Here is a 27,928-nt window from a genome sequence, read left to right as displayed (position 1 = left end):
TATAGCCTGCAAGTCTTTTTCAATGTTAGATGCATATCTGGTAATCTTGTATATTGCCAATTTGAGTGAGGAGAATGTTAGAGACTAAATGTCTAGGTGCCTTCAAAATTTATATGCTGAAGCTCTAATCCCTAATGTGATTATATTTGGAGAGGAGGCCTTTGGGAGGTAATCAGGATTAGATGGAGTCATGAGTATGGAACCCTCATGATGGGATTAACGCCCTCATAAGAAGAGATACTACAGAGCTTGTTTTCTCTCTCTGTCATGTGAGAACAGAGCAAGAGGGTGACTCTCTGAAAGCCAGGATTCTCACAGGAATCCAACCATGCTGGCACCCTGATCTTAGACTTCCAGCCTCCAGAACTGCAAGAAAATAAATTTCTGTTTTTTTAAGCCACCCAGCCTGTGGTATTTTCTTATAGCAGGCCAAGCTGATAAATGTAGGGAGTCCTTCTTAGTGATTCATTTGAATTCTAAGCTATGCTAACTCCGTAGATAAAAAGAGCAGCAATAATGAAAAGGCTATGGAAAAAGAACTTTTACAAGTTCTTAAGAGCTTTTATAAATAAATGCCCCTGCTGCTGCTGCTGCTAAGTCACTTCAGTCGTGTCCGACTCTGTGCGACCCCATACATGGCAGCCCACCAGGCTCCCCCATCCCTAGGATTCTCCAGGCAAGAACACTGGAGTGGGTTGCCATTTCCTTCTCCAATGCGTGAAAGTGAAGTCACTCAGTCGTGTCTGACCCTCAGCGACCCCATGGACTGTAGCCTTCCAGGGTCCTCTGTCCATGGGATTTTCCAGGCAAGAATACTGGAGTTGGGTGCCATTGCCTTCTCCGATGAATAAATGAGAGTCATTTTAAATCAACATTTTTTCTGACTATAAAATTAAGCCATGCTCATTACAGAAAACTTGAAAAGTCACAGAGATAATTATGATATCCACCTCAATCTCATCACCCAAATATACCCACTATTAACTATTTTATTTACCTCCCATGAAGCCATAAGACTATATTATTTCTTTAAAACATAAAGATATCTATTAAAACATTATCATTAATCTATTAAAACATTAATGTAGATTTCTGCTCTTTACTGAGATACAAATTTTTCAGCATTTACAAATATCTAAGTATAATTTTTACAAGAACTTACCTGTAAGTTAAGTGTGAAAGAAATAGACAACATTCCTGCTTTTTAATATAAAATCTCCTTTGATTTCAGATTCAAGTCTAAATTGACATATTTATATGTATACATATGTATTTATACATAAGTATACACATATGTATATAAATATATGTGTACTGAAATATACTTTGTAGTCCCATATTTTAAACTTTATTTCTTGTTGCTGCTGCTGCTGCTAAGTTGCTTCAGTCATGTCCAACTCTGTGCGACCCCATAGATGGTAGCCCACCAGGCTCCGCCGTCCCTGGGATTCTCCAGGCAAGAACACTGGAGTGGGTTGCCATTTCCTTCTCCAATGCATGAAAGTGAAAAGTGAAAGGGAAGTCGCTCAGTCGTGTCCGACCCTTAGCGACCCCATGGACTGCAGCCTACCAGGCTCCTCCGTCCATGGGATTTTCCAGGCAAGAGTACTAGAGTGGGGTGCCATTGCCTTCTCCTTATTTCTTGTTAGCACTTGTTAAAGTTTCATCTCAATCATGCAGGCAAGGGGAAAAGCAACCCTCAGCTTTCCTCTCAGTCAACTTCTAAGAGTTTAGTTAGCAGTGACCACAACTGCTAACTTCAAAATGGGTTAAAAGGAGCTTTTCACTGGACTTTTAAAAATTACACATTGCTAAAGAAAGATCAGAATAAAGTCACATAGAAACATAGAAAATCCTTTTGATCTATACATATCTGAGTTAAAATTTCACCAAATTAATAAAACACGTTTTTAAAATAATATTTTAATTTTACTAATTTTCTTAAATTAAGCAGCCTCTTTTTCCTCCCAAACTTTTTTCTTTTAGTCACAGATGTGCAAGAACATCAAAAGAAAATAATGAAAGAAAAAAGATGATAGAGAAATGGGTATTGTAGAAGTTACTTTAATAAAGATCTATTTTTCTGTCCTTATTGATATTTCTGTTCTTACAGTAAGAAGTCTATTTCAAGAACTCATAACCAAAATCACAAGCATGGAGAAAAGGAGATGGAAGAATATCAGCAAGATCTAGGGAAGAGAAAAGATGCAAAATACAAACATATTAGATGGTGCATTGATTCTGCCCAAGAAGATATTCAAAATGCTGAGCCAGAGAAAGACATGAGAAAATATAAGCATGAAAAATTAAGGCAAAGAAAATGACTGCCATGGTCACAGCTGCTCCACTGCTTCAGTTTCAGGAATTCAAAGAGAACAATTTTTTTTTTCTTTTTCAAAAATCTCTAAAGCTAAGATAAATCACTAAAAACATGTGTTTAAGGAAGACTATAGAAGAAAACTATCTCACATGTCCTGATATGGCTCAATGTGGTACATAAACATTGCCTTTCAAAACAGAGGGCTTTCCTGATAGCTCAGTTGGTAAAGAATCAGCCTGCAATTCAGGAGACCCCGGTTCAATTCCTGGGTTGGGAAGATCTGCTGGAGAAGGAATGAGCTACCCACTCCAGTATTCTTGGGCTTTTCTTGTGGCTCAGCTGGTAAAGAATCAGCCTGCAATGTGGGAGACCTGGGTTCTATCCCTGGTTGGGAAGATCCCCTGGAGAAGGGAAAGGCAACCCACTCCAGTATTATGGCCTGGAGAAGTGAATGGACTGTATGGTCCATAGGGTTGCAAAGAGTCGGACATAACTGAGCAACTTTCACTTTCAAAACAAATACAAAATGCACATGCTCAGTAACTCAAGCACTAGTGTACAACGGAGAGAAAAAAACTTAAGTGAAGACATCCTCAAAGTGGAATTTTAGAAGGTAGAGCAATATTTTACTCTCAATCACCAAAGAATCTTCATCAGAATATCTTTACATATTATCTATAATGGATATTTTAAAATAATTTATGTAGTGATTTTCAAATACTCATCTAGATTGTGTTTCACAAAGAAGCAAGCTCTCAAAGCAGATAATTCTAGGCCTTCCTTAGAGACAGAGAAAGTGAAATAGAAACAGCTTTTCCTGAAGTTCACAGAAACCAAATGCTCTGTGAAAAGGGGCCTGCAGGGTCAAGTAAGTTTGAGAAATGATTATTGGGGATTCCCGATGCATATTAGCATTAATCATTCTGCAAGGTCCTACAGCAAAGCATTCTATTTACTTTGATTTTTCCAGTGTTATTACTCTAGAAGTCAATTCTTGGGGGGAAAAATAGAACTTTAATGATCACGTTAAGCTCAGGGTTATATACTGAAGAAAAGAGTCAAAACAATGATTTGGATTCTTCAAAAGAAAACTTGCCATGATTACCCCCAATTTAAAATAATTGAGGGCTTAAATATTCACATCACCTTGTCAGCTTCTGTCACTCAAGTCAGTTACTGAGAGCCTGCTCTGAACCCTGAGCAGTGAGAGAACAGGCAGACTCCCATGCTCCCTGAACTTGCCGCTCCATGTCTCAGGTGACATTTTTCAAGTAGTCTTGGGATAGGAAAAGCATGAAATTGTTTTGCTTTTAAAGACTGCAGGAATGTTAAAGATTGCAGGGGCTGAAAACAACTGAAATGTGTTTGCTTCATTCCCCATGAGTTAGAAAAAAATTTCTGAATTGAATAGCTCTCTAAGTCATTTCTTTCCACATACTCATAAAATACTTGTAATAATACTTTATTTTATACATACAGATCATAACTCCTACTGAAAGATTCATGTCCAAGACTATTTTATATCCATCATCCAAAAGATGCAAAATAGTTATCTGAGGACCAACTCTTTGCGACCCCGTGGACTGCAGCCCGCCAGGCTCCTCTGTTCCTGGAATTCTCCAGGCCAGAATACTGGAGTGGGTTGCCCTTCCCTTCTCCAGGGGATCTTCCCAACCCAGGGATCGAACCCAGGTCTCCCACACTGCAGGCAGATTCTTCACCAGCTGAGCCACAAGGGAAGCCCGAGAATACTGGAGTGGGTAGCCTATCCTTTCTCCAGCGGATCTTCCCGACCCAGGGATCAAACCTGGGTCTCCTGCATTGCAGGCAGATTCTTTACTGTCTGAGCCACCAGGGACACCCTTCTGATGGGCAAACAATAAATCACTGGAAGTGAACCCCTAGCAATCACCTACCCAATGGGCCCAGCCTGGTAATTCTGGAATCAGCCATGAATACTAGCAAGCACACGAGTGCAGGGACTATAGCTGTGAGGATAAATGTCAGGTGGAAAGACTAAAATAAATTTATTTCATCTCTGCTTTATTATATATATATATAATATCTTTGGATATACATAATCTTTGGATTTTTCTAGGACATGTCTGCTATAGTTGATAGTAAATTTAGATACAAGAAGTTCTCTCAGCCATTCAACAAATGCATACTGAGCATCTGCTGGGTACCAGGCACCAGATGTGTGAGATACCAGGTAGATGTGAACAAGATACATGGGCACCCTTCCCTCTCTACCATGGAGCAGTCTATATTCTTGTTACACTGTTTAGTCTACAGACAATAGCACTGACATCACCTGGGAGCTTTTTAGAAATATAGACTCTCAGGCCACAGCTCACAACTACTGAATCTGAATCTGCACTTTCATAAGGTCCTTGTGTGACTTGGGTATTTTAAATGAATTTAGGTGTCCAGCTTACACAAAGGACAAGACTAATCAATGTAAAAGAAACAAGAACAACTTTACTGGTCAATTACATTTATAAAAACATGAAGCTATTCTCCAAAGATATCCAATTTGGCCTAAGTGTACAGCAACTCTAGGAGTACACTTTCTGGAGCAAATTTGCCAGTAAGGATGTCTTTATTATCCTTTTTGTGTTTGTCAAACATTATGTTCCTCTTAAACACCAAGAAACAGATTTCAACTCCTGTCTAGGAACTGTGAACACTGAAATGGTGAGTGGGTGGAACATCAAAAAAGCAGTATCATTTAGTCACAAAAAGTAACAATTATGTTATTGCTGAGTGTCACAATGTGCTTTCCTTTCAATTACAGGAAGAATTACTAGTTTCATTTTAATATCTGGCCAAGAAAGAAAATACAAGTTTTTTTTGTTTGTTTTTTTTTTAAAGAGCATGGAACTCTCTGTGATCATATAACAGTCTATAGACGTTAATCAACAAAAATAGGGCCGAATGGGTTAAAGAGAAGATGTGATCTAATGTTCAGGAAACATCCTTACATAATTATATTACACTTTATTTAGAATAAAATTCTAGACTATTATTACTGGATACCACAGAGGCCCTTGAAGGCTTAACTTTTAAAAATCATCTAGTTGCAGCTGCAAACATAACTGAGCAGTCTTCAGTTCAGTTATCTGAGTAATGCCCTGCTTTTTGAAGGATTTATTGTGTGGGGTTCACCGTGGTTATGTGAGCCCAAGTTAAGTACTCCAGAAAGAAGTCAAGTTGGGCCTAAGGCATGTTAGGAGAAAAAAACAAAATTTCAAAAACTCTTCTTCCTGAGCCTTATCAAAATATACAAAGATGATGACCTAGATTAGAAGATGACAATAGACATGCTGTTTTTTCATGTTGTTTTCTTGTTTGTCTGTTTATTCAGATGGTATCTAATTCTTTAGAACAAAATGTACAAGCACAGAATTAGGTTGGGCTAGTTCAAAGTAAAAGCAGTTAGGGTGCTTTGATGTTTCTTTTCATGGTCTCACTGGCCTACTTCTGACTCATTCTTCATGAAATCCACTCCCTAGGAATGCATCATTCCACTGTACTGTCTCTGGGCACATTACTAATGACCCTCAGGGAGAAGATGCATCGCTAGTGGTTCTTGACGGACACACTGTGACCTCTGAGGTTTTCGTCTCCATGTATTAATTTGTTGTGGAGGTTAACAGACTCGTGTCTAACAAACAGAGCTAAAATAAAACAATCCAACTAACTCTTGCTGCTGCTGCTGCTGCTAAGTCACTTCAGTCGTGTCTGACTCTGTGCAATCCCATAGACAGCAGCCCACCAGGCTCCCCCGTCCCTGGGATTCTCCAGGCAAGAACACTGGAGTGGGTTGCCATTTCCTTCTCCAATGCATGAAAGTGAAAGGTGAAAGTGAAGTTGCTGAGTCGTGTCTCACCCCTAGCAACCCCATGGACTGCAGCCTACCAGGTTCCTCCGTCCATGGGATTTTCCAGGCAAGAGTACAGTCACAAACCTGAATGCACACCCTGCTTCAGGTTTTTATGTCTTTGGGCAAAACACCAAGCTCCCCTTAAATAAGACCATGCTCAAGAGCAGGTTATGAAAATTACAAGTGATCTGTAATGCATGCAAAGTATCTATCATGAAACTCCCTCAGGAGAATAAAGGGTTGCTGTTATAGGCCAACAACAGTATAGTAAGTCCCTATCCACTCCCAGTTCCGTGACATACACATGTAGAAGACAGTAGCATCTATTTTCAATCCACCTTAATGACTATATTCCTAACCTTGCTAATCCTATAACCTGAGGTTGTGATGAGAATAGAATGAGTGACAAGATGCACACCTTCCAGGATAATACCTACCACACAGTAGGTCCTCTATCAAGATTCCCTTCCTTCCTCTTTCTAGCTGAAGCATGTATCTATTTCTTTTTAACTCTCTGCTCAACTTCTTCCCCGTTTGGAAACTACATTGCCCCAACTCCCTGTGGTTTTAGTGGGGTTTTCCAGTATGACCCTTGGTGACAAGCACCACCTCTGGATACTGAATGATCCAGGGGTGAACTCATTAAGCCATCAAGGCCAAACAGAGTTCTTTGAGGGAACTGACACAAAATCAAGGACCTCTCCTTTTCTGAGATTATGAATGATAAGAAAAATATGGGTCTGTGGCTGGTTCATGTCTTCTTTGATATCATGTAGTAAGAATCTGCCTAAATAATGGGGCCCTTATAACATCATTTGAACAGCAGATGTATGATACATCTGAATCATATACTCTTCAGAATATTAAAATACAATAGCAGAGTTTCAGTCACTTGTAACTAGAAAGCATAATATACAAGAAATAGTGCAAAAGATAATACCAAAATATAGTTAGATATAGCCCTGTGTAAGAACACAGAGAAGTCAGAAATTAAATTTTAATTAATATAAGTTAAAGGAATAAGAGAACAAGTATGGACTATGTAGGGATTCCCGGGTGGCATAGTGGTAAAGAATCCACCTGCCAATGCAGGAGACATGGGTTCAATCCCTGGGTTGGCAAGATCCCCTGGAGTAGGAAATGGCAACCCACTACAATATTCTTGCCAGGAAAATTCCATGGACAGCAGAATCTGGTGGGCTACAGTCCATGGGGTTGCAAAGAGTTGGACATGACTGAGCATGCACACATGGAATATGTATCAAGGAGGAGTAAGACAGGACTGATTAAAAAGTATAGATCACTTTTAGTTGCATTGGAGTAGGAAATGAAAGAAAGATGGAGATGAATTGATAAGCACTCTTCAGAATCAAGCTAAGAGTGTATACTTGAGTTTGACTGGGAATTATTTATAAGCTGGTAAAAAGAATGCAATAAGATGGCCTTGGAGCAGTTAATAATAAAAACCTCAGTTTTCAATTCAATCCCAAAGAAAGGCAATGCCAAAGAATGTTCAAACTAACACGCAATTGCACTCATCTCACATGCTAGCAAAGCAACGCTCAAAATTCTCCAAGTGAGGCTAGAGAAGGTAGAGGAACCGGAGATCAAATTGCCAACATCCACCAGATCATAGAAAAAGCAAGAGTTCCAGAAAAACATCTACTTCTGCTTTATTCACTTACACCAAAGCCTTTGACTGTGTGGATCACAACAAACTGTGGAAAATTCTTCAAGAGATGGAAATACCAGACCACCTTGCCTGTCTCCTGAGAAATCTGTATGCAGATCAAGAACCAACAGTTAGAACTGGACGCGAAACAAAAGACTGGTTCAAAACTGGGAAGTAGTGCATCAAGGTTGTTTACTGTCATCCTGCCTATTTAACTTATATGCAGAGAACATCATGTGAAATGCCAGGCTGGATGATGCATAAGCTGGAATCAAGATTGTGGGGAGAATTATCAATAACCTTAGATATACAGATGACACCACCCTTATGGCAGAAAGCAAAGAGCAACTAAAGAGCCTCTTGATGAAGGTCAAAGAGAGTGAAAAAGCTTACTTAAAACTCAACATTCAAAAAACTAAGATCATGGCATCCAGTCCCATCACTTTATGGCAAATAGATGGAGAAACAATGGAATCAGTGAGACACTTTATTGTCCTGGACTCCAAAATTACTTCAGATGGCGACTGCAGCCATGAAAGTAAGATGCTTGCTCCTTCAAAGAAAAGCTCTGACAAACCTAGACAGCGTATTAAAAAGCAAAGATATTACTTTGCTGATAATGGTGTGTATAGTCAAAGCTATAGTTTTTACAAAGTCATGTATGGATGTGAGAGTTGGACTATAAAGAAAGCTGAGTGTTGAAGAATTGATGCTTTTGAACTGTGGTGCTGGAGAAGACCCTTGAGAGTCCCAGAGAGATGAGATCAAGAGATCTCCCTGCAAGGAGATCCAACCAGTCAATCCTAAAGGAAATCAGTCCTGAATATTCATTGGAAGAATTGATACTGAAGCTGAAGCTCCAATACTTTGGCCACCTGATGTGAAGAACTGACTCACTGGAAAAGATCCTGATGCTGGACAAGATTGATGGCAGGAGGAAAAGGGAATGACAGTAGACAAGATGGTTGGATGGCATCACCGACTCAATGGACATGAGTTTGAGCAAGGTCTGAGCAATGGTGAAGGACAGGGAAGCCTGGCGCACTGCAGTCCATGGGGTTGCAAAGAGTCAAGCACAACTGAGTGACTGAACAACAACAAAAGCTAAAATGGAAGTTGAGACAGTAGAGATGATGGGTCATTTGCCTAGCAGTGAAAGAATTCTCAGATACAGTTGAGAATCAAGTATAGAAAAACCAGCAGCAGTACTGCCAGAGGAAAGACAGGTTAAAAAAAAAAAAAAAAGTTATGGAAATCATGGAAAAAGTTGCAGAAAATTAGCAAGTGAAGTTTCAAGAAAGAAAGAAGGTCATACAAAGATTTGAAGACACTAAAGACTAAGAAAAAAAATTAGAGTATTACTGGTGACATGAGGGCAGTTTCAATGGAGTCATATTATAACTGGAAACTGAATCCCAGTGTTTTAAGTCGGGGTGATTGTGGAGACATTCAACAGCAATACTGCATGGGGCAAGAACCAACCAGAACAGCTGCCACCTGGAGCACTGCAACCAGGTCTCAGAGTCCCTGCAGGAACAGGGGATAACTCTTTGCTGAATTTGGGGGTAAGAGCTAGAGTGGGAGGCGTACTCTGAGGGTTTGGGATAACCACAGAAGTATTTCAGTATTTTACAATCATTATAGCTATATCTATGCCTCTCAACTGAGTATCAGCCCTACATACAAAGCTGCTTTAATTAATATTGAAAGTTTCTTACATTTCCAATGCATGGAAGGGAGCAATGGTTAATTTAAAACCGTATCCATATGTCTGTGCCACAAACTAATAACAGAGCCTCTCCAGTACCAACCTGTGGACTGGGTGCATCAGAAACTGGTTTTTTGTTGTTGTTTGTGCCTGTGTTTAACAATGACTTGGCCTCCAAGGACATACCCTTTAAGGATGGGATGACACAAAAATCAGTATTTATTTATAAGTTTCTCAGGTTGGGGAAAAAAAATCAAAGGATTTTCTTTTCATCTATGTTTTCTTTCCCATTTATGTTAAATAAATATATTTGGATTATCTGAATATACAGAAAGGAATAGCACAGGACAGAAGCAAACAAAGTTTCTCCATTCTGGTATTTAAAAATGAAGTTAATACTAATAACATCAGCTCATGTGTATTATTAATTAAGGCAAGCACTGTGCTAGAAAATCTCATTTAGTCTTGCCCATAACCCTATGAAGTAAGCATTTATTTTACCCATTTTATAGGTCACAATACTTACAAAAGGTAATTAACTTGCCTAAGATTTTCTCTTTTGTTGAAATAACTTTCTGGGCTCAAGAGGGTGCCACATCAACACACCAAAATATGTTAACTTTCATGTCCCTGTAAACGTTCTACCGGACCAGAAACCTAGTATATCCAGTTAGCCAATCCCCAAACACTAAGCCAACTGTATACTTATTTCCTTATTTATTGTTACTTCAAACAAGGTGGACTATGAGGTCCTAGCAAATCAGATACTCTCTATTTTTCTCTTTCTTGTTCTTTATTCCTTATCCCAGGAAAGTTTCCTACCTTCCACTCTATTTTGCAGTTCTCCAAATGGAGACTGTCTGCTTCATGATAAGACTTCATGAAGCATTTCCTTGTATCATCTGAATTTTCATCTCTAATCATTTTTTAAAAAGCATGTTTCATAATACTAGAATGGTTCCTTCCATAAAACTTCCCTTGACTAGGAGTGAGGAAGCCACACTGGGACCTTGCTGTCCCTGGAATAATCTCAGGAAATACTGGATTGAGAGACAGTCAACCACCTAGAAGCAAGTCTACTTTGGTTCTTTCTTCCACATAGTACTTTTAGCCTTTAAAGATGACAGAGCAAGGTCAAAAGAAAATAATGACGATGCTGGAAAGAGAAGAAGAGGAGGAAGAAGTTTAAGAAACTGCTTCCAAATGACAGGAGTAGCCCCTCGATGTCTGCAGTCTGCCCTCCCAAGAATGGATCCATGTCATCTTTCACAAACATCTGAATACAAACAGGGCTGATTTCCCAGAAATTCAGTGAAATACTACTTTGCAAAACTGTGAATGCATTTCAGAGAGCAATAAAAAGATGGACACCTGACACCTCTGTTCTCTTCCAACTCTCTTTGGGAAAAGATCAGGTGAAGAAGTTCTCCTTCTGGCTTTCTAGGACCTTAACTTGCTCTCCCATTTCTTTTAACACTTCCCCGAAGTCCCCAATAGTCCTGGTTTGAGACCTCATCCTAAGGATCTCCAAAACATAACACAAATCCTTCTACATTCAAAACACTTATCTCATGGAAAAAGCAACAGGCGGCAGAGGAATTCAGGCCACCCCAAGTCACCAGCGTGGCCTGAGGGATGTGGAAACTGGACCATGCCTTAGGGATGAGGCATGAGAGGGCCGGTACACTATCATTACTGAAACTTGAAGGGGGGTTCACTTGAGGCCTGTGGTTGACTTCTCAACTCTGCTGGAGGGGGGCACACGCCAATAAGGAAATTGCAGTCCCTAAATAAACAATAAGCTGGGAACCTGAGCACCAACAAGGGAGAAGGCAGGGGCTGCTGGCCTGGGCAGAGCTGGCCATGAGGGAGCAAACAAAGCAAAGATTTAAACTGCAAGAATGCCTTGTCAATTCAGACTCCCCAGGCAGGCCTTTTGAGAGCCCAAATTGCCAGTCACCAATCCTTCAGATTTGGTAGAATTTTTAAGGCAGGACACTTTGTTCAATCTGTTCATTTGCCAAATGAGAATAGTGAGAGCAAGAGGGGACAAGTGACTTGCCAAGGGCCCAGCAAAGTCCCGGATCATTTATTATACCACAGGCCTACTGGGAGTTACTGTTTTTTCTCCACTGATTTCTCATTTCAAAGATACTTTTAAAATCTTTCCACATGTAAACCTTGTGTGTATGCAGAGCTAAGACTCTGCCTGAAATAAGCTTGTTAAATTCTTTCTCTCCAGTGGTCCTTGCTCAAAGGTACCTCCCCTTTTTTACAGGTAAAATTCCATTTCCAGACTGAAAAGGACTAGATGGACAAGCAGAGAAGTCCTTGAGTATCTAATGTATGCCAGGATTTTCCCATGTCTTAATCCATTTTAATCCCCATCACAACTCTATGAAGCCTGGTATCATGGTTCCATTTCACAGAAGGGAAAGCTGGACTTCGGAGAAACAACAAGTGGCAGAACCAGATTCTCAACTTTCCATACATAATATAACCTTCTCCACTTTGGAGTCTTTAGTTCAGCAAAAGAAATCAGAAGAAACTGTTTAAGATTTTTGATAGATGATTTTTCTTTCAACAAACTTATTGCTGTTTTTCCTAAATAATAATTCCTGATCATCCCTATAAGATGAAAGCACATTATTGAAAACATAACACAGGGGGCAAAAAAAGAAAAAATCCTATATAATCTCCACTTCTAGAATTAATGTCAAGAATCTCTAGAATTAATGGTACATTATTTTCCCCAAACTTTTATTTCACACTAATAAATATAACCTCTTTATTAAAACTAACTACCATAAACCTCAGAAATGCATCTCCTAGTTGGTTATTCTATAGCTCATTTTATATTTTAATCTTTGAGTAATCAAAGTTATTGATCCTTTTGTTTGTAATATCTTTACTTTTTAGCAATAGCTTTATTGATATACAATATATATACCATAAAATTCACTCTTTTAAAGTGTACAAGTCAGTGCTTTATGTAACCATCACCACCAACTAATTCCAGAATACTTTCATCACCCCAAACTGCTGTACCTATTAGTAGTCACAACTGTTTCTCCTCTCCCCCTGGTTCCTAATCTCCTTTCCATCTCTTGATAGAAACCACTAATCTACTTTCTATCTCTATAGAGTTGCCTATATTGGACAGTTCATATATATATATATATATATATATATATATATATATATATATATGGAATCATATAAGATGTGTCCTTTCGCAGCAGGCTTCTTTCATTTAGCATGTTTCAAGGTTCATCAATGTTTTAGCATGTATCAGATCAAATTGCTAACATCTGCTGGATCGTGGAAAAAGCAAAAGAGTTCTAGAAAAACATCTATTTCTGTTTTATTGACTATGCCAAAGCCTTTGACTGTGTGGATCACAATAAACTGTGGAAAATTCTGAAAGAGATGGGAATACCAGACCACCTGACCTTCCTCTTGAGAAACCTGTAGGCCAGGAAGCAGCAGTTAGAACTGGACATGGAACAACAAACTTGTTCCAAATTAGAAAGGAGTACATCAAGGCTGTATATTGTCACCCTGCTTATTTAACTTATATGCAGAGTACATCATGAGAAACACTGCGCTGGAGGAAGCACAGCTGGAATCAAGATTGCTGGGAGAAATATCAATAACCTCAGATATGCAGATGACACCACCCTTATGGCAGAAAGTGAAGAAGAACTAAGGAACTTCTTGATGAAAGTGAAAGAGGAGAGTGAAAAAGTTGGCTTAAAGCTCAACATTCAGAAAACGAAGATCATGGCATCTGGTCCCATCACTTTATGGGAAATAGATGGGGAAACAGTGGAAACAGTGTCAGACTTTATTTTTCTGGGCTCCAAAATCACTGCAGATAGTGACAGCAGCCATGAAATTAAAAGACGCTTACTCCTTGGAAGGAAAGTTATGACCAACCTAGATAGCATATTCAAAAGCAGAGACATTACTTTGCCAACAAAGGTCCGTCTAGTCAAGGCTATGGTTTTTCCAGTGATCATGTATGGATGCGAGAGTTGGACTATAAAGAAAGCTGAGCATCGAAGAATTGATGCTTTTGAACTGGGGTATTGGAGAAGACTCTTGAGAGTCCCTTGGACTGCAAGGAGATCCAACCGACCCATCCTAAAGGAAATAAGTCCTGAATACTCATTGGAAGGATTGTTGCTGAAGCTGAAACTCCAATACTTTGGCCACCTGATGCGAAGAGCTGACTCACTGGAGAAGACCCTGATGCTGGGAAAGATTGAAGGCAGGAGAAGAAGAGGACTACAGAGGATGAGATGGTTGGATGGCATCACCAACTCAATGGACATGAGTTTGAGTAAGCTCTGGGAGTTGGTGATGGACAGGGAGGCCTGGTGTGGTGTAGTCCATGGCGTCGCAAAGAGTTGGACATGACTGAGCGACTGAACTGAACATGTTTATGTTTGGTTTCTATTTCATTAATTTCAGCTTTTTTCTCTATTATTTATTTCTCTCACTTTCTTATGGTTTCATTTGATCTTCTATTGCTTTTTAAAGTCTTCTCTCAACCAAACTGAATGGTTTGTTCTTCTCCAGATATGTTTCATAATTTCCAACCTCCTTGCCTTTGCCGATATAGTTTCTACTGTTTATAAAGAATCCCTCTACACTCTATCAAAATCATGCCATTTTTTTCAAGGCTCTTCTCAAATGCAATATTCTCCAAAAAAACATTCCCTGTTCCTTTCTTATTTAATATCCTCTGAGCTTTTGCAGCCCATTTTGCTGTTCTTAGGTCAGTATTTAGATCCTGGCTTGTATAAGAGCCCTATTCCTTCCATTAGCCCCTTAAAGACTGAGCGCTCACTTTTTCTGAAAGGCCCACCATGGTGCTGTGCACAAAAAAGCTGCTTGGTAAGCAGTGGTATTTGTAATTCAAATTCATGAGTTATATTCACACAAAATAAACCTGTTTATAGCAGGAATTATAAATTAACAACTCGAACATTTAGAGTCAAACACATATATGAAAAGTTTGAGCAAAAAAAAGTTCATTTTTAAAAAAAAATCTTCCCTGCTTCTAAATGACAACCATATATCATCCAGAGCTAACATTTAACTTGACATTTTGCTTTTTCTGGCTATCACTTAAAACCCACATTTTTTCCCCTTATTTAAGGAAAATAGTTAAATGGGACAAGGCTTTTTTTTTTAAGCTGAAAGATGAGAAGATGAAGAAATTGCTCAAGAAAAAATAAGCTAAAGGATAATTTCTTATATTGTAAGTGGATAGTGTACATCAAAAACACAGGGCTTTGCAAGTTTAAATGAGTTATGCTCCAGGTTGCTATAAAGGCTTCAGGGCAAGACTTAAAACCCAGGAAAGAAAAAGAAAAAAAAAAACACAGGGCATATGTTGGCTGTAGGATACATTATTTTGGAGGCCCATTTGCAGGGTTGATAACATATACATGTAAAAAGGATGAATCTTACTTTACAGCACAAAGTACAATATTGCAGCTTACTAAAAATATCAAATAGACCTCTTGAGCTCTCATGAGCTGCCTCAACCCATTCGAAGATGCAAAACTCAGTGCATAATTTCCAAAGCATGGAAAGAAAAACCAGCTGAACTTAGGTACCGTCTTCAGTAAGAGCAGACTGTAAGAGTAGGGAGTCTAGGAACTTCAGAGAAGAAACCTGTGTTCATTTCTCAGCTGCCAACCTACCTGCTGTAGGACCTTGGGCAGGCTGTTCATTTTCTCTAAAACATGGCTTTTTCATCTGTGAGATTTGGCTACTCATGCCTGCTCCTGGGTTATTACATGTCAGATGCCTCATAGCTGGTTCTCCATGTGTGGTTAGTGGTGTTTGAGCTGTAGATGTCACTGGTGATACAGGTAGTATTTTTTTTTTTTCTTGTTGTTAATTCTTCTTAGTAGCCACAGAAAGAGCCATGGCTTATTTTCAAGGCGTAAGATCCATCATAATGCCTTGACTAGAAAAACGAAGCTTGACACGAATTTGCAATGAACACATAATCTTGGGAGAAAAAACAATTCTGACTGCCATGTTTTGACTCATATAAAATAACAGTTCAAAAGATGGGTAACATAAACCTAGGTAGGCCCTTGAGCCAAAGAAAACATTTCAGCCACTTCATGGTATTCCTGACTAGATCCCAGGACTCAAATTACATTCACAGTGGGAAGTGGGATGCATTCAATGGCCAAGGTTTGAAATCGTAATCTTTCCCTTCCTAATTATGTGATGCTGGGAAAAGTTACCAGGTAGTTCTTGCCTTCCCATGCTCCAATGTATCCCTTCCATGCCTGGTGAAACTGAACTGCCTGAATTTGATCAAACACCAAGCTATCTCTTAACGGAAAATTAGCTCAACTACAGGTCAGTCAACCCCATGCAGAAGAATAGCAGACATCTGCCTGAACACAAAGACAAGGCTTGGGTTGTGGATTTAAAATCAAAAGATCAACCTCACCATTAGAGGTAGCACTTGAACACAAAGTCATATTCTTTCACCACTAGCACATCTACAAGGCAACAACTTGGTCAAGCTCAGTATTGAACTGCTTACTACTCAGTTTCCATAGAAAAGCTTAGTGGGGATAAATGTTACACAAGAAGAACCACTCGTGACACAAAAAGTGCCACAGCTGATTATGTGACAAGAAACCTAAATAACCACAATCCTCACTTCAGTTGCCACAGAAATATGGTCATACAGTCACATTACGCCCCTAGCTTCTTAATCCACTTTAGCTAACAAGTTCACCAGATCAAGTATATTATCTGCAACTCTTACTAAAACTCTTACTAAAACTCACTCATATATCCCATCTGATAAACTGTGCTGAATTTAGTGCTAACAAAGTTTTTCTTGATGAATGTCATCTAATTTATTAAGCTAATGGAATTTAGAGAATTTCAAGTTTTTTCTTACAGCCTGAGTTGTTAAATTTGGAGTGAAATTCTATGCTCCATCTCAGTAATTGTTATTATTCTAGGGTTGGTTGTTTTTCCTTTTTTTTTTTCCATTTTTTAAAAACACAGTCTTCTTTCTCCCTATCCCTTCCATCTGTGATTGTTGGAGATGCTGCAGCCACTTTGCTCAGACACACAGAAAGGGTCTGTCTGAAAACAGATTTACATGAAGAAACCTAAAATGAGAGACTGAATGAGAGAAAATGGAATCTGTTAACATCTTTGAGCCCCAGGAGCAAGCTATTCCTGAACAATATCTTGTTTTTCCCAGTTACATGAGTCAATACATTTCCTTTAGGCTTTAGCCATTTTAAATTAGATTTTCATTCACTTAGTTTTAACTAACAAAGGAAAAAAAAACGGATATTATCTGACAAGTACTGTTGCTACCATAATTCATTTTCGTTTAAAAAAAAAAACACTAGATATAGCTTTATGAATGAACCCAAGAAAGTGAAACTTTTGAACATCATGTTTATGACATGTCAAATTTATAATAGAAGTAGGTTAAAACACATTCTTTTCAAGGAATTAAAAGAAAAGAGGGGGGGGAAATCATTTAACTACATTTTTAATTGTTCTCCATAACAGCAGGAAAGGGAAGCTTAGTAAAGAATCTTTAGTCCCAAAAGCAAGAAAAGGAGGAGCACTGCAACATCTACAGGAAAACTAATTTTTTTGAAAGACACAATGTTCTAAGTGCAAACCTGGAACATACCTGCCAGACCAAATCAGGATCAAAATTAAAACTTGGAGCTTCCTGCAAGAAGATAAATCACAAATAACTTCATTTACTTTGCTTCCTTTCATATTTATTCAGGTGACTTTAGCCCCACTGACTGAACTGGCTGACAGCGGTTGTGATGGCTGCAAGAGAATTTCCCCCACTTCAGTGTATGCAAATGGCCCTCCCCCACAGAGATGTATTTTCACAACTCTAAAAGCCCAGAGAGGTACATAGACATCTACTAGAACTACCAGACTGTGGCTCTAAAAGCACTCTAATTGGGGCAAGATTTCACAGATTTTCATAACAACTTTCTGAGTTGATGTAAGGTATATTTTTGGAGAAGATGAGGACTCATAATTTCATCCTCAGTTTCTTTAAGAAGTAAGAGAAAAGTAGGGGTAGCTTCTAAACCCGTAATTCATGTCACCTCCCCAAAACTAAACGTCCAACTGACTCCAGGAAAGCTCCTTTTAACTTCAGGTTTTGCCAAGGTAGTATATGACACCTTTATCCAAAGGTGTTTAAATTAAAATACAACCCTGTCTCAAGTGGCACCTATTAGTTTTAAGGGTTAGTTCTATTTGGTAGTCAACCCTAATGCTTATAAAATATGGGTTTCCAATATTCCCTCCCATTTCACAGAAACATAATATACAAAATCAGAAGAGATCACAGCCTTCATCACAACCTTACACACATGACTGAGGAGATGACCTTCTACCAGCTGCCCCCATAACTCAATTTATGCACACTGAGTATAGATGCTAATGGGACCCAGACTTCTCCACTGACAAAACAGAAGGCAGTGCTTTGTAAATTAACAGGCATTCAAAGACAACAGAAGAACTCCAGGCTCAGTTCCCTGACAGTATATTGATTATCAATTGTCCTAAAAATGTGTTCTACCAATCAGCATCACTGGCATCCATTTAAATAAAAATGAAACTCCAGACTCAATTTACTGATAACATATGGAGTGAATTTGCCCTAAAAATTATATTTTATAATTTAAAACATATTTTATATGGCCTTCTTATGTAGACAGCCCAAAGGAGTGTTTTTAATTAACTATTAAATAGTTATAACTATTACTATTTTTTGTCTTCTAATAAAACATATGATGCTAAAAAGAGTAAGCTATAAGCAAACAGACTTTATACTTAAAATCACAAGAAAGCACTAATAGTCTTTGTACAGAGACCTTTAACAGGAAAATGACCACTACTCTGGGAGAGATGCCACTCCTGGTTTCTCCAAAGAGTTTTGAAACACAATCTTACCTTTAAAAAAAAAAAAAGCTTTGGAAATAGTTTTATATACATCCTCTTCTATTACTAATTGTGTTGGAACTGGGGAGGTAGGTATGGAGGTAGGTAGAAAGGAGACTGAATGACTCTTTGCAGAAAACTGAAATAAAATCTTTTGTCTTGTTTTTTTCCTTTTCTATTCTTCTTTGGTTTGTTTTTTGTTGTTGTTGTTTTTTAAGCCTTAGCCAACTTTCACTTTGGTTCCAATGTGAAGTGAGGAAGAAATCTCTGTTACAAGATTCTACACTCCCCTACAAGTGTAGAATAGTTAGTTTATTTACAAAATAAGTCAAAATTATGTAAATCCAAAAAGAATAGATGAGCCAAGATGAGCAATTATTTTTTAACCTTACTGGCATTTGATCCCTTTGATAATATTTTTCAAATCAATTTGCTGCAAATGTATTTATAAGTACCATGAATCATGTAACCTGACTTAGGAGACATAAAGTCTTAAAGTAAATGTTCTACGTTATTTCCAAAAAACATCCACTTGGGTGAAGACATTGTCATTGACTAAGGGAAAAAAAAAAAAAAACTCAAGTTAGACTTGTAATGCCAGGAACTCAGTAGCTTGTATTAGTTTCCTTCCCCCCGGACTTAGGAATTTTTTGGCAGACAATCCAAAATAATGTGTTCCAAGACAGAAAAATCATTACCCTATCAGCAAGCTTTAGAATTCTTTTGTAGAAAGATGGTGACTAGCAAACTCTCAAATGTTATACTTAGGCATGAAATATCCAAATTGCAAACATCATCATTATGAATTTTTTTCTTCATGGAACTAAAATCAATAATTATTTATTCTTACAAGAAATAATCTACTATTTGCTTCCTTTGGGCAAAAAGTGAAAGTAAAAGACTTCAAATCTTTATAAACTGACAAAGCAACTGGGTTTCATAGATTGGTTTCTTAATGGCTCAGTCATCATTATATACTACATTATTCTTTAAATGCCCTAAATCCATCCAGGAGGATCTTTGCTTCTTTTAAATATCTCTATGCTCCCCCAGTTAAATAGAGTACTTTGTATTTAATAATTATTAATTTCAGACTTAGGAGAAAATACTGAAGTCATAAGAAAGTTATTATTCTTGAAAAGTAAATTTTGCTGATAGCATAATTTTACTTATTTAACACCTCCATTGCACGAAAAACAACTTATCTTTGCCAAATCTTAGTTTCTCAAGGTGTCTTTTCATTGTCATGTGAATGGAGAGAAGAAAAAAGAATTATTCTAGCTTTAGAAATTTACTTTTAAAGCACACACAAAACCTCCCTTAGAGTTGAAAGCACTGGCTATGCTCTGGAAATGAAGCCAGCTCCTTTCTGCCAAAGGATACTTGAGCCCTTTATTCTTTAGCCTAGAAAAAGCATCCTCATTAAAGAGCCAATAAATTAAACATACCCGAGAAGGCAAAAAAAAAAAAAAAAAAAATCCAGAAGAAAGGCACCCATCAGGGTGCCTAAGGAAAACACAACCGTACATTTCATGTGTTTGTGTTAGTCACCATCAAGTTGAGAACAAACTCCGAGGAAACAGCTGTCTTTGAAAAATGTGAATAGCTCCTACCTTCATTTCAATGACGGTCTGGAGAGCCTTCGTCTTGGCTGGCTCCGGCTGAAGTTGGCTTCTTCGGTGTAATTCCTGGGGAGGAACACGATAGAAATAAGCCTGACGGTTCATCCTTCCTTTACACCATGACTTACGCACAGGTACCACTCAGCCCACCCGGTCCAGGCTCGCAGTGCACAGACATAAACAAGCCACAGGTGCCTCTTCCCCCACCCTTGTTAGCATCCCTGCTGCCTGGAGCTCGCGATCCGGTGAAAAGCTCCTGGCACATGCGCTATTTCTGAAACTTCCATCAATAATTAATGTCAACTGTGACAAAGCCAGCAAGTAATCATAATCCAAATACTGTTCAACACTGGGGCTGTTGCCCAGCCGTCAAATCATAATTTACTAAATTACATTACTCTGTGCTCCCAATACAAACACAGCAAGGAAACAGAGGAAAGAAAATGACTAACGTGGTTGCAAATCTGCTGCACGCATGGTATTTTGCTACTGAAGTAGGTTTGAAATGAGCAGTTTAAAACATTTTCAGTACAACTGTGTCACTTTTTGCAGTGAATTGGTGTGATGAAACCCTGTGAATCTCTTGCTTCCTAATTTACAGTTTCAATCCTTGCTCAAAACCACATCTGTGTGTGATATGTTTGTGCATTTATGATGCCAAGAAATTAAAACCAGCATTAATAGCAATAGTGTTAGAGGGGAGAAAAAATGGTTAAAGCCAGATATAAACTCAAGAAATTCTTTATAGATAAAAAGCAAAAAACATAATTACAATTTTAAGCTTCAAGGCTTACTTTTTGTATGTCTCCAAAAAAAAGTCTATCAAGACTAAAAGATAGCCTTGGCAGAAGAGAACAGATAAGGTTATTAAGTTCATACTTTATTTTTCTTAATGATAATTATCAACAGTTTTATGAAAGTAGCCAATGACAGGAATAAACAAAAATGCTTACACACGTCAAAATTGCTGATACAGTTACTCACCTATGGAATAATTCCATTAAGACTTATTTGAATTATAAGTCACCTATGGATAATGCTATAAGATTTATTTGCTTCCAGAAAAGTCATTTAACATTAACATGGAGTAGTGCTAGATCTTTACGTTCCCTGGGTTGGGAAGATCCCTTGGAGAAGGAAACAGCTACCCACTCCAATATTCTGGCCTGGAGAATTCCATGGGCTATCCATGGGGTCACAAAGAGGCAGACATGACTGAGCGACTTTACACTCCACTGGACCACCAACATTTTTAAAAAGGAAAAGAAAAACCTTGAGTGTTAAAGAAGAGGACCAATATAATTTCTGGCTTTATCCAAGTAAAGACATTAAAAATAACCCTACCTCCACCATTACTAACATCTATTATCATCACCATTTCATTAAGAAAGAACATTTCATCAAGAAAGAAATTTTTCAGGACAGAGTCACAGAGAAAAAGATAGTCCTTCCCTGGATTCCAGGGTTAAGAAAACAGGCAACCTTTCACCCATATCCTATTACTTTGTTCTTATTTTCCAGCAGCCCAAGAAGACCATGGTCATGGACCATGGTACATACGTCTAGGGACCAGTACCGGGGAATTACTGCTACACCCCTGGACTATAGCATATTTTCTCCTCAAAGGCATCACTGGCACAAATCAGCAGAGCCATGCAAAACTATTTCTCAACCTTGAATTTGAGAAGAATTAGAATTGGTGCTTGGGCATTATTCAAAATGGTCTCAACATCAGGACATTTTCCCCCCTAAAATATTTCTGTAAGGAATGAGTCCAAGTATTACTGAACCCAGTTTCAGTATATTATCAGATACATCACATAAGGAATTCAGCCTTTAAAAAAGAAAAAGTCGACTCAGCCCTCAACATTACTTCCAAGATTGTTGGAGTTCATTGGATGAATAAAATCTTACAGATGAGAAAACAAAGTAAGTAACTTGTCAGAACTGTTCCATAGTAAGTCATAGAAGAAACACATTTCATAGGTAGGTCAACAACTCTGATAACATGTGGTATCAAAAGTATCTTAATGAAAAAAACTGAGAATGAAATTCATAATTTCATACCATAGCCACTAAAGTTTCAGAACAAAAATCATAAGATAATTTGAGGAGAGAGGTTAAGCTTGTATAAACCAAACAAAAATAATTGTGAAGCAACTAAGCAACACAAAAAAGATAAAAACCATTAGGGTAAAAACATGTGCCATTAAAATTTCTGCCAAGCATGGAAACATTTTTAAGGGCAAACATGCAATAACAAAGCTAAACTTGTGGCAATAGTTTTGCAAAAATGAAAACAGAGTTCTCTTTGCTGTGACTATACAAGTCCTATTATAAACCAGTTCAAAAACCAGCCCCAAATCTCTCTGTTGCTCCTTAAAAAAATAAATAAAATTTCCAATTATCCAACAACTGTAGTTTTCCTATTTTAAACATATTTCAATCAACTCAGACTTCACAGTTTCTGAGGATCACCTTAATTCTTAAGGTGTCAGGTAAGTGAAGATTATGAGCCACATGAAAACTTTATGTGAAAGTCACTCAGTTGGGTCCAACTCTTTGCGACCCCATGGACTATACAGTCCATGGAATTCTCCAGGCCAGAATACTGGAGTGGGAAACTTTTCCCTTCTGCAGGGGATATTTCCAACCCAGGGATTGAACTCAGATCTCCTGCATTGCAGATTCTTTACCATCTGAGCCACAGGGAAAACTTTATGGATTGCCTAAAAGTCCCATCTCAGCCACTTTATTCATCTCTAAGATTTGGGATCCTTAAAAAGCACACTCTGATTGTAGCAGAAAGGATCAGTTTCCCAACAAAGATTTTGTTCCTCTTCATTCAGTTCAGTTCAGTTCAGTCACTCAGTCGTGTCCAACTCTTTGCGACCCCGCAAATCGCAGCGCACCAGGCCTCCCTGTCCATCACCAACTCCCAGAGTTCACTCAGACTCACGTCCATCGAGTCAGTGATGCCATCCAGCCATCTCATCCTCTGTCGTCCCCTTCTCCTCTTGCCCCCAATCCCTCCCAGCATCAGAGTCTTTTCCAATGAGTCAACTCTTCGCATGAGGTGGCCAAAGTACTGGAGTTTCAGCTTTAGCATCATTCCTTCCAAAGAAATCCCAGGGCTGATCTCCTTCAGAATGGACTGGTTGGATCTCCTTGCAGTCCAAGGGACTCTCAAGAGTCTTCTCCAACACCACAGTTCAAAAGCGTCAATTCTTCGGTGCTCAGCCTTCTTCACAGTCCAACTCTCACATCCATACATAACCACAGGAAAAATCATAGCCTTGACTAGACTGACCTTTGCTGGCAAAGTAATGCCTGGGGCTATTGTTAGGAAATGCCACCACCACCACCCTTGTTTCAGGTGAGACCATGTGACTTATTTCTGGCCAGTGGAATATGGGTAACAATGAGGAACTCAAGGCCTTAGCAATCTCTCACCGTGTCTGCATCTCTCCCTCTTTTTCTGCCTGCTGCTAAAGGAACACAAGACCCAAGAAGATGGCAGAACCCCAAGAGAAAAGGAACCTAGGTTCCTAAAATGCCACATGAAAAGTCTATTGAACACCCACATTGGATGGTGGTACACATGAAAAATGAATTTGTATTAAGTTAGTCTCAGTGTTTTCAGCCTTTATATGTAGAGATCCCAGCTCTCTATGCTTTAACTACTGCAAAGTGATTTTAACATGTGAGTGCTGGCCAAATTTTTCTAAACTTAGAGTAAGATGAGTTGGTTGCTGGTGCTCCAACTATCCTTAATTATCTGAAAGATGAACCCATTAGGCAATGAATGATCTTAAATAAAACTAAAGAAGTTCCCCAGGAGCATCTGGGTGCAGTGATGAGGAAAGATAAGATTTTACTTACTCTATAAGTTTTTAAAGTGAAAGAGGAGAGTGAAAAAGTTAGCTTAAAGCTCAACATTTAGAAAACTAAGATCATGGCATCTGGTCCCATCACTTCATGGGAAGTAGATGGGGAAACAGTGGACACAGTGTCAGACTTTATTTTTTGGGGCTCCAAAATCACTGCAGATGGTGACAGCAGCCATGAAATTAAAAGACGCTTACTCCTTGGAAGGAAAGTTATGACCAACCTAGATAGCATATTCAAAAGCAGAGACATTACTTTGCCAACAAAGGTCCATCTAGTCAAGGCTATGGTTTTTCCAGAGGTCATGTATGGATGTGAGAGTTGGACTGTTAAGAAAGCTGAGCACCGAAGAAATGATGCTTTTGAACTCTGGTGTTGGAGAAGACTCTTGAGAGTCCCTTGGACTGCAAGGAGATCCAACCGGTCCATTCTGAAGGAGATCAGTCCTGGGTGTTCATAGGAAGGACTGATGCTGAAGCTGAAATTCCAATACTTTGGCCACCTCATGCAAAGAGCTGACTCACTGGAAAAGACCCTGATGCTGAGAGGGATTGGGAGCAGGAGAAGGGGATGACAGAGGATGAGATGGCAACACCGACTTGATGGACATGAGTTTGAGTAAGCTCTGGAGGTGGTGATGGACAGGGAGGCCTGGCATGCTGTGATTCATGGGGTCGCAAAGAGTTGGACACGACTGAGCGACTGAACTGAACTGATAAGTTTTTAAATGACAATATGGAAACATCAAGTTCAGCAGTTCCTATGCTTTTCTGGGTCACTGATTTCTGTAAGAATCAGTCGGAAGCTATGGATTATCCCCAGAAATGGATACAGAAGCATACACCAACAAAATGCTGTATCAATTCAGCTGGTTCACAGGGCCTAGTGCAGCACCCAAGAAGTTCACCTTTGAACCATACTACAGGCTAAAAACCACTTAATGAAACAAAAGAGCACTTTATGGGGATGGGCAGTCAGGACCCTGTCCAGTCCTAGCCTTGTTCCCCTTTCTGATGAGTAAAAGAAGCTTTATGAGTGAGTTTCTATTGGCCTTCCAGATCTAAGAACATCCAGATTTTCAATAGCAGCTGATTCTGAAAAGCTGGTCTTTGGTGGATAGTCCTAATCATACCCATTCTCATTTCAAAAACAATAAAAAGAAGAAAATTGGCTATTTCACTGTGACACTGATACTGAGGTTATTTTTCTATAATCTAATGACTAGGATGACCTTAGCTGGTATAAAACTGCCAGCTCCTCCAGGTGATCAACATGGAAATATAACAAGAACCCAGAATTTTGAGCATGAAACCTCAAGTGGTTCATCAGGATGACATTTCTCTGCAGTTAATGAGAATCTAAAGTCTAGTGAGTTAATCTGGATGGACACTAGCATCCAAGATGAGCCTGAGAGGATAACATTTGCACATACCATATATTTTCTTTGGCAGACAAAAAAAATTCAAAACTGAACTTTCTATCCAAAAGTAATTTACTATTTATATCCAGACTTTCCACCTTACCATTCTGGTAATCTACCGCCATGTAAAAAATCACCCCAAATTTAGTGGTGTCCAATCACCACCATTTTATTATGCTCATGAATTCTGGGTCAGAAACTCATAACAGGCAGAGCAAGGAAGGCTGATTTTTAAAGCATGGTATTAGAGCGCTGAAATGGCTGCGGCTGGTGGATCCACTTCCAAGATGGCTTCTTCACCCGTATGTCTTCTTGGCTAGAAAATGACTTGAAGGCCAGGTTTACCTGAAATTCTAAATCTGAGCAACTATGTATGGCCTCTCAGTGTGACTTGGACTTCCTCACAGCATGGCAGCCCCAGGGTCCTCCAACCTCTTATTTTGAAGTGCAAAGATCCCAAGAAATAAGCCAGAGACTTCATGGCCTTTTATTATCTACCCCCAGAAGTCCCGTGAAAGCATTTACAAGCATTCTCAAATTTCAAGGAAGAGTGCAGAATATTCTGAAGCTGTATCTTTTAATTGGCACTTTTAAGGAATAAAACCAGCTGGAGAAACCAACAGGAAAGAAACTCAATAATCTCAACATCAACTCAGATCAGTCTTAAGATACAGCAGATTCATACATACAAAAAACAATTTGATATAAGGGATATAGATAATATAGCAGTAAACCAGGCAGAAAAACATCCCAGCCGCTCTGTTTTTTCACTTCAAATTCCAACACAAGAGACGCATAACAGTTTAAAAAGGTGACCAAAACAGTTTGTCATAAGTGTTGTAAAAATAAGTCACGAAGCTGGAGCAGGACCTTTGAGAGTTGAGCCATTTTAAATTTGGTGATTAGGGAAAGTTTCAGTAAAAAGTGAAATGTGAACAAAAATCTAAAGGAAATGAGGGAACCAGTTATGCAGATATTCCAGGCAGAGGTAATAGAGAGCAAATGCTTGCCTACCTGCCTACAGCTACATAAGGGATAGGGAAAGTGGTAGGTCAGAGTTCAGGGGTAGGGGATGATGGGAAGATAGGTATATATTTAGAGTCCACTGTATTGATACTAGTTTCACTCTGAGGAAAATGGGGAACCACTGGAAGGTTCTGGGAAAAGACAAACCATGATATGGATATGATGCACATTCTTAAAGGATTCCTCCAGCTGCTGAACTGAAGTATGGTTTTGGATTGAGGAGGGAGATAAGAGAAAAATCATAGGACCTAGTAGAAGAAACTGGAAAAAACACAGCAACAGACAAAAGAATCTTGGACTACAATGACAGAGTGAAGGTTATGGCAACGAATTGAGTTTGGATATGCTTTGAAAGTAAGGCTCACTTGATTTCATGATAGACTGCCTGGGACTAGAGAAAGAGAAAAGTAAAGTATGGCTTCACGGCATACCAAGACAGAGAAGACTAGGGAGAAGTGGGAGTTACAGGAATCAAAAGTTGAGTTTTGCATGTGTTAAGTCTGTGATGCTATTAGACATTCAAGTGGAGATGCTAAGTAGGCGGTTGAATAGATAAGCTGGATTTGAAGGGACAAGTAAAAGCTACAATTACAAATTTGATATCAGTGAATACATAGCACTTAATGCAAGGCGCCTAGATAAAATCAACTAGGGACTAAGCATAGGGAGGTGAGGAGAAATCATAGGACTGAGCCCAGGGGCAATCCAACATTAAGGGGTCTCAGACGTGAGGAGGAACCAGCAAAGAAGACTGAGGAAAAAATACCAAGACAGGTAGGAAGAGAACAAGGAGAGTAGTATCCTGGAAATCAAGTGGAGAAGATAAACACAGGATGTAGGAATGATCACCTTATCAACTGCTGCTGAGCAGTTAATAGAATGAGGTCAGAGGAATGGTCATAGGACTCGGCAACACACAGGACATTAATAACCTTGACTAGAGCAGCTTTGGTGGATAGTGTGAGTAAAAGTTGACTGAAATGTGCTGTGGGAGAATGGAAGGGAAAAAAAAAGACCCTTAGGCTATAAGATTTACTCCGGCTACTATACTGCACAATTATTTACTGATCATTTATTTCATCAAAACTCTGTTTTAGATTTGTACATCCATGTTCACAGAAGCATTATCAGAAGAGCCAAAAGGTGGAAGCAACTGAAATGTCTTTCAACACATGGATGAATAATCAAATGTGGTATATATATGTGTATATATATATATGTGTATATATATGTGTGTGTATATATATGTGTGTGTATATATATATATATATATATATATATATATATATACATTGTATTATTCAGCTTTAAAAGGATGTAAGACGATTCATCCACCTATTACAACTTGGATGAAATTTGAGGATATTATGCTTAGTGAAATAAAGCAGTCCCAAAAAA

The 27,928-nt window shown here is 38.7% G+C and overlaps 1 protein-coding gene across 8 annotated transcripts in view; it reads right to left on the bottom strand.

Annotated features, from left to right (window-relative positions):
- Positions 1–27,928, bottom strand: part of ERC2 (ELKS/RAB6-interacting/CAST family member 2) — a 997,915-nt gene that overhangs the window by 676,374 nt on the left and 293,613 nt on the right. For 7 of the 8 annotated variants that reach the window (XM_055558162.1, XM_055558161.1, XM_055558164.1 and 4 more), the window contains exons 5-6: positions 20,188–20,262; positions 17,295–17,336 (exon numbers count right to left, since the gene is read on the bottom strand). In XM_055558162.1, coding sequence (XP_055414137.1) covers positions 17,295–17,336; positions 20,188–20,262 — 117 coding nt within the window. The remainder of the gene's footprint in view (positions 1–17,294; positions 17,337–20,187; positions 20,263–27,928) is intronic. The other variant, XM_055558163.1, reaches the window with a different exon arrangement.

Source organism: Bubalus kerabau, chromosome 20, assembly GCF_029407905.1.
Source record: "Bubalus kerabau isolate K-KA32 ecotype Philippines breed swamp buffalo chromosome 20, PCC_UOA_SB_1v2, whole genome shotgun sequence".
NCBI classification, from domain to species: Eukaryota; Metazoa; Chordata; class Mammalia; order Artiodactyla; family Bovidae; genus Bubalus; species Bubalus kerabau.
The sequence above is the reverse complement of the archived record's forward strand: the minus strand, read 5'-3'. Positions and strand labels throughout refer to the sequence as shown.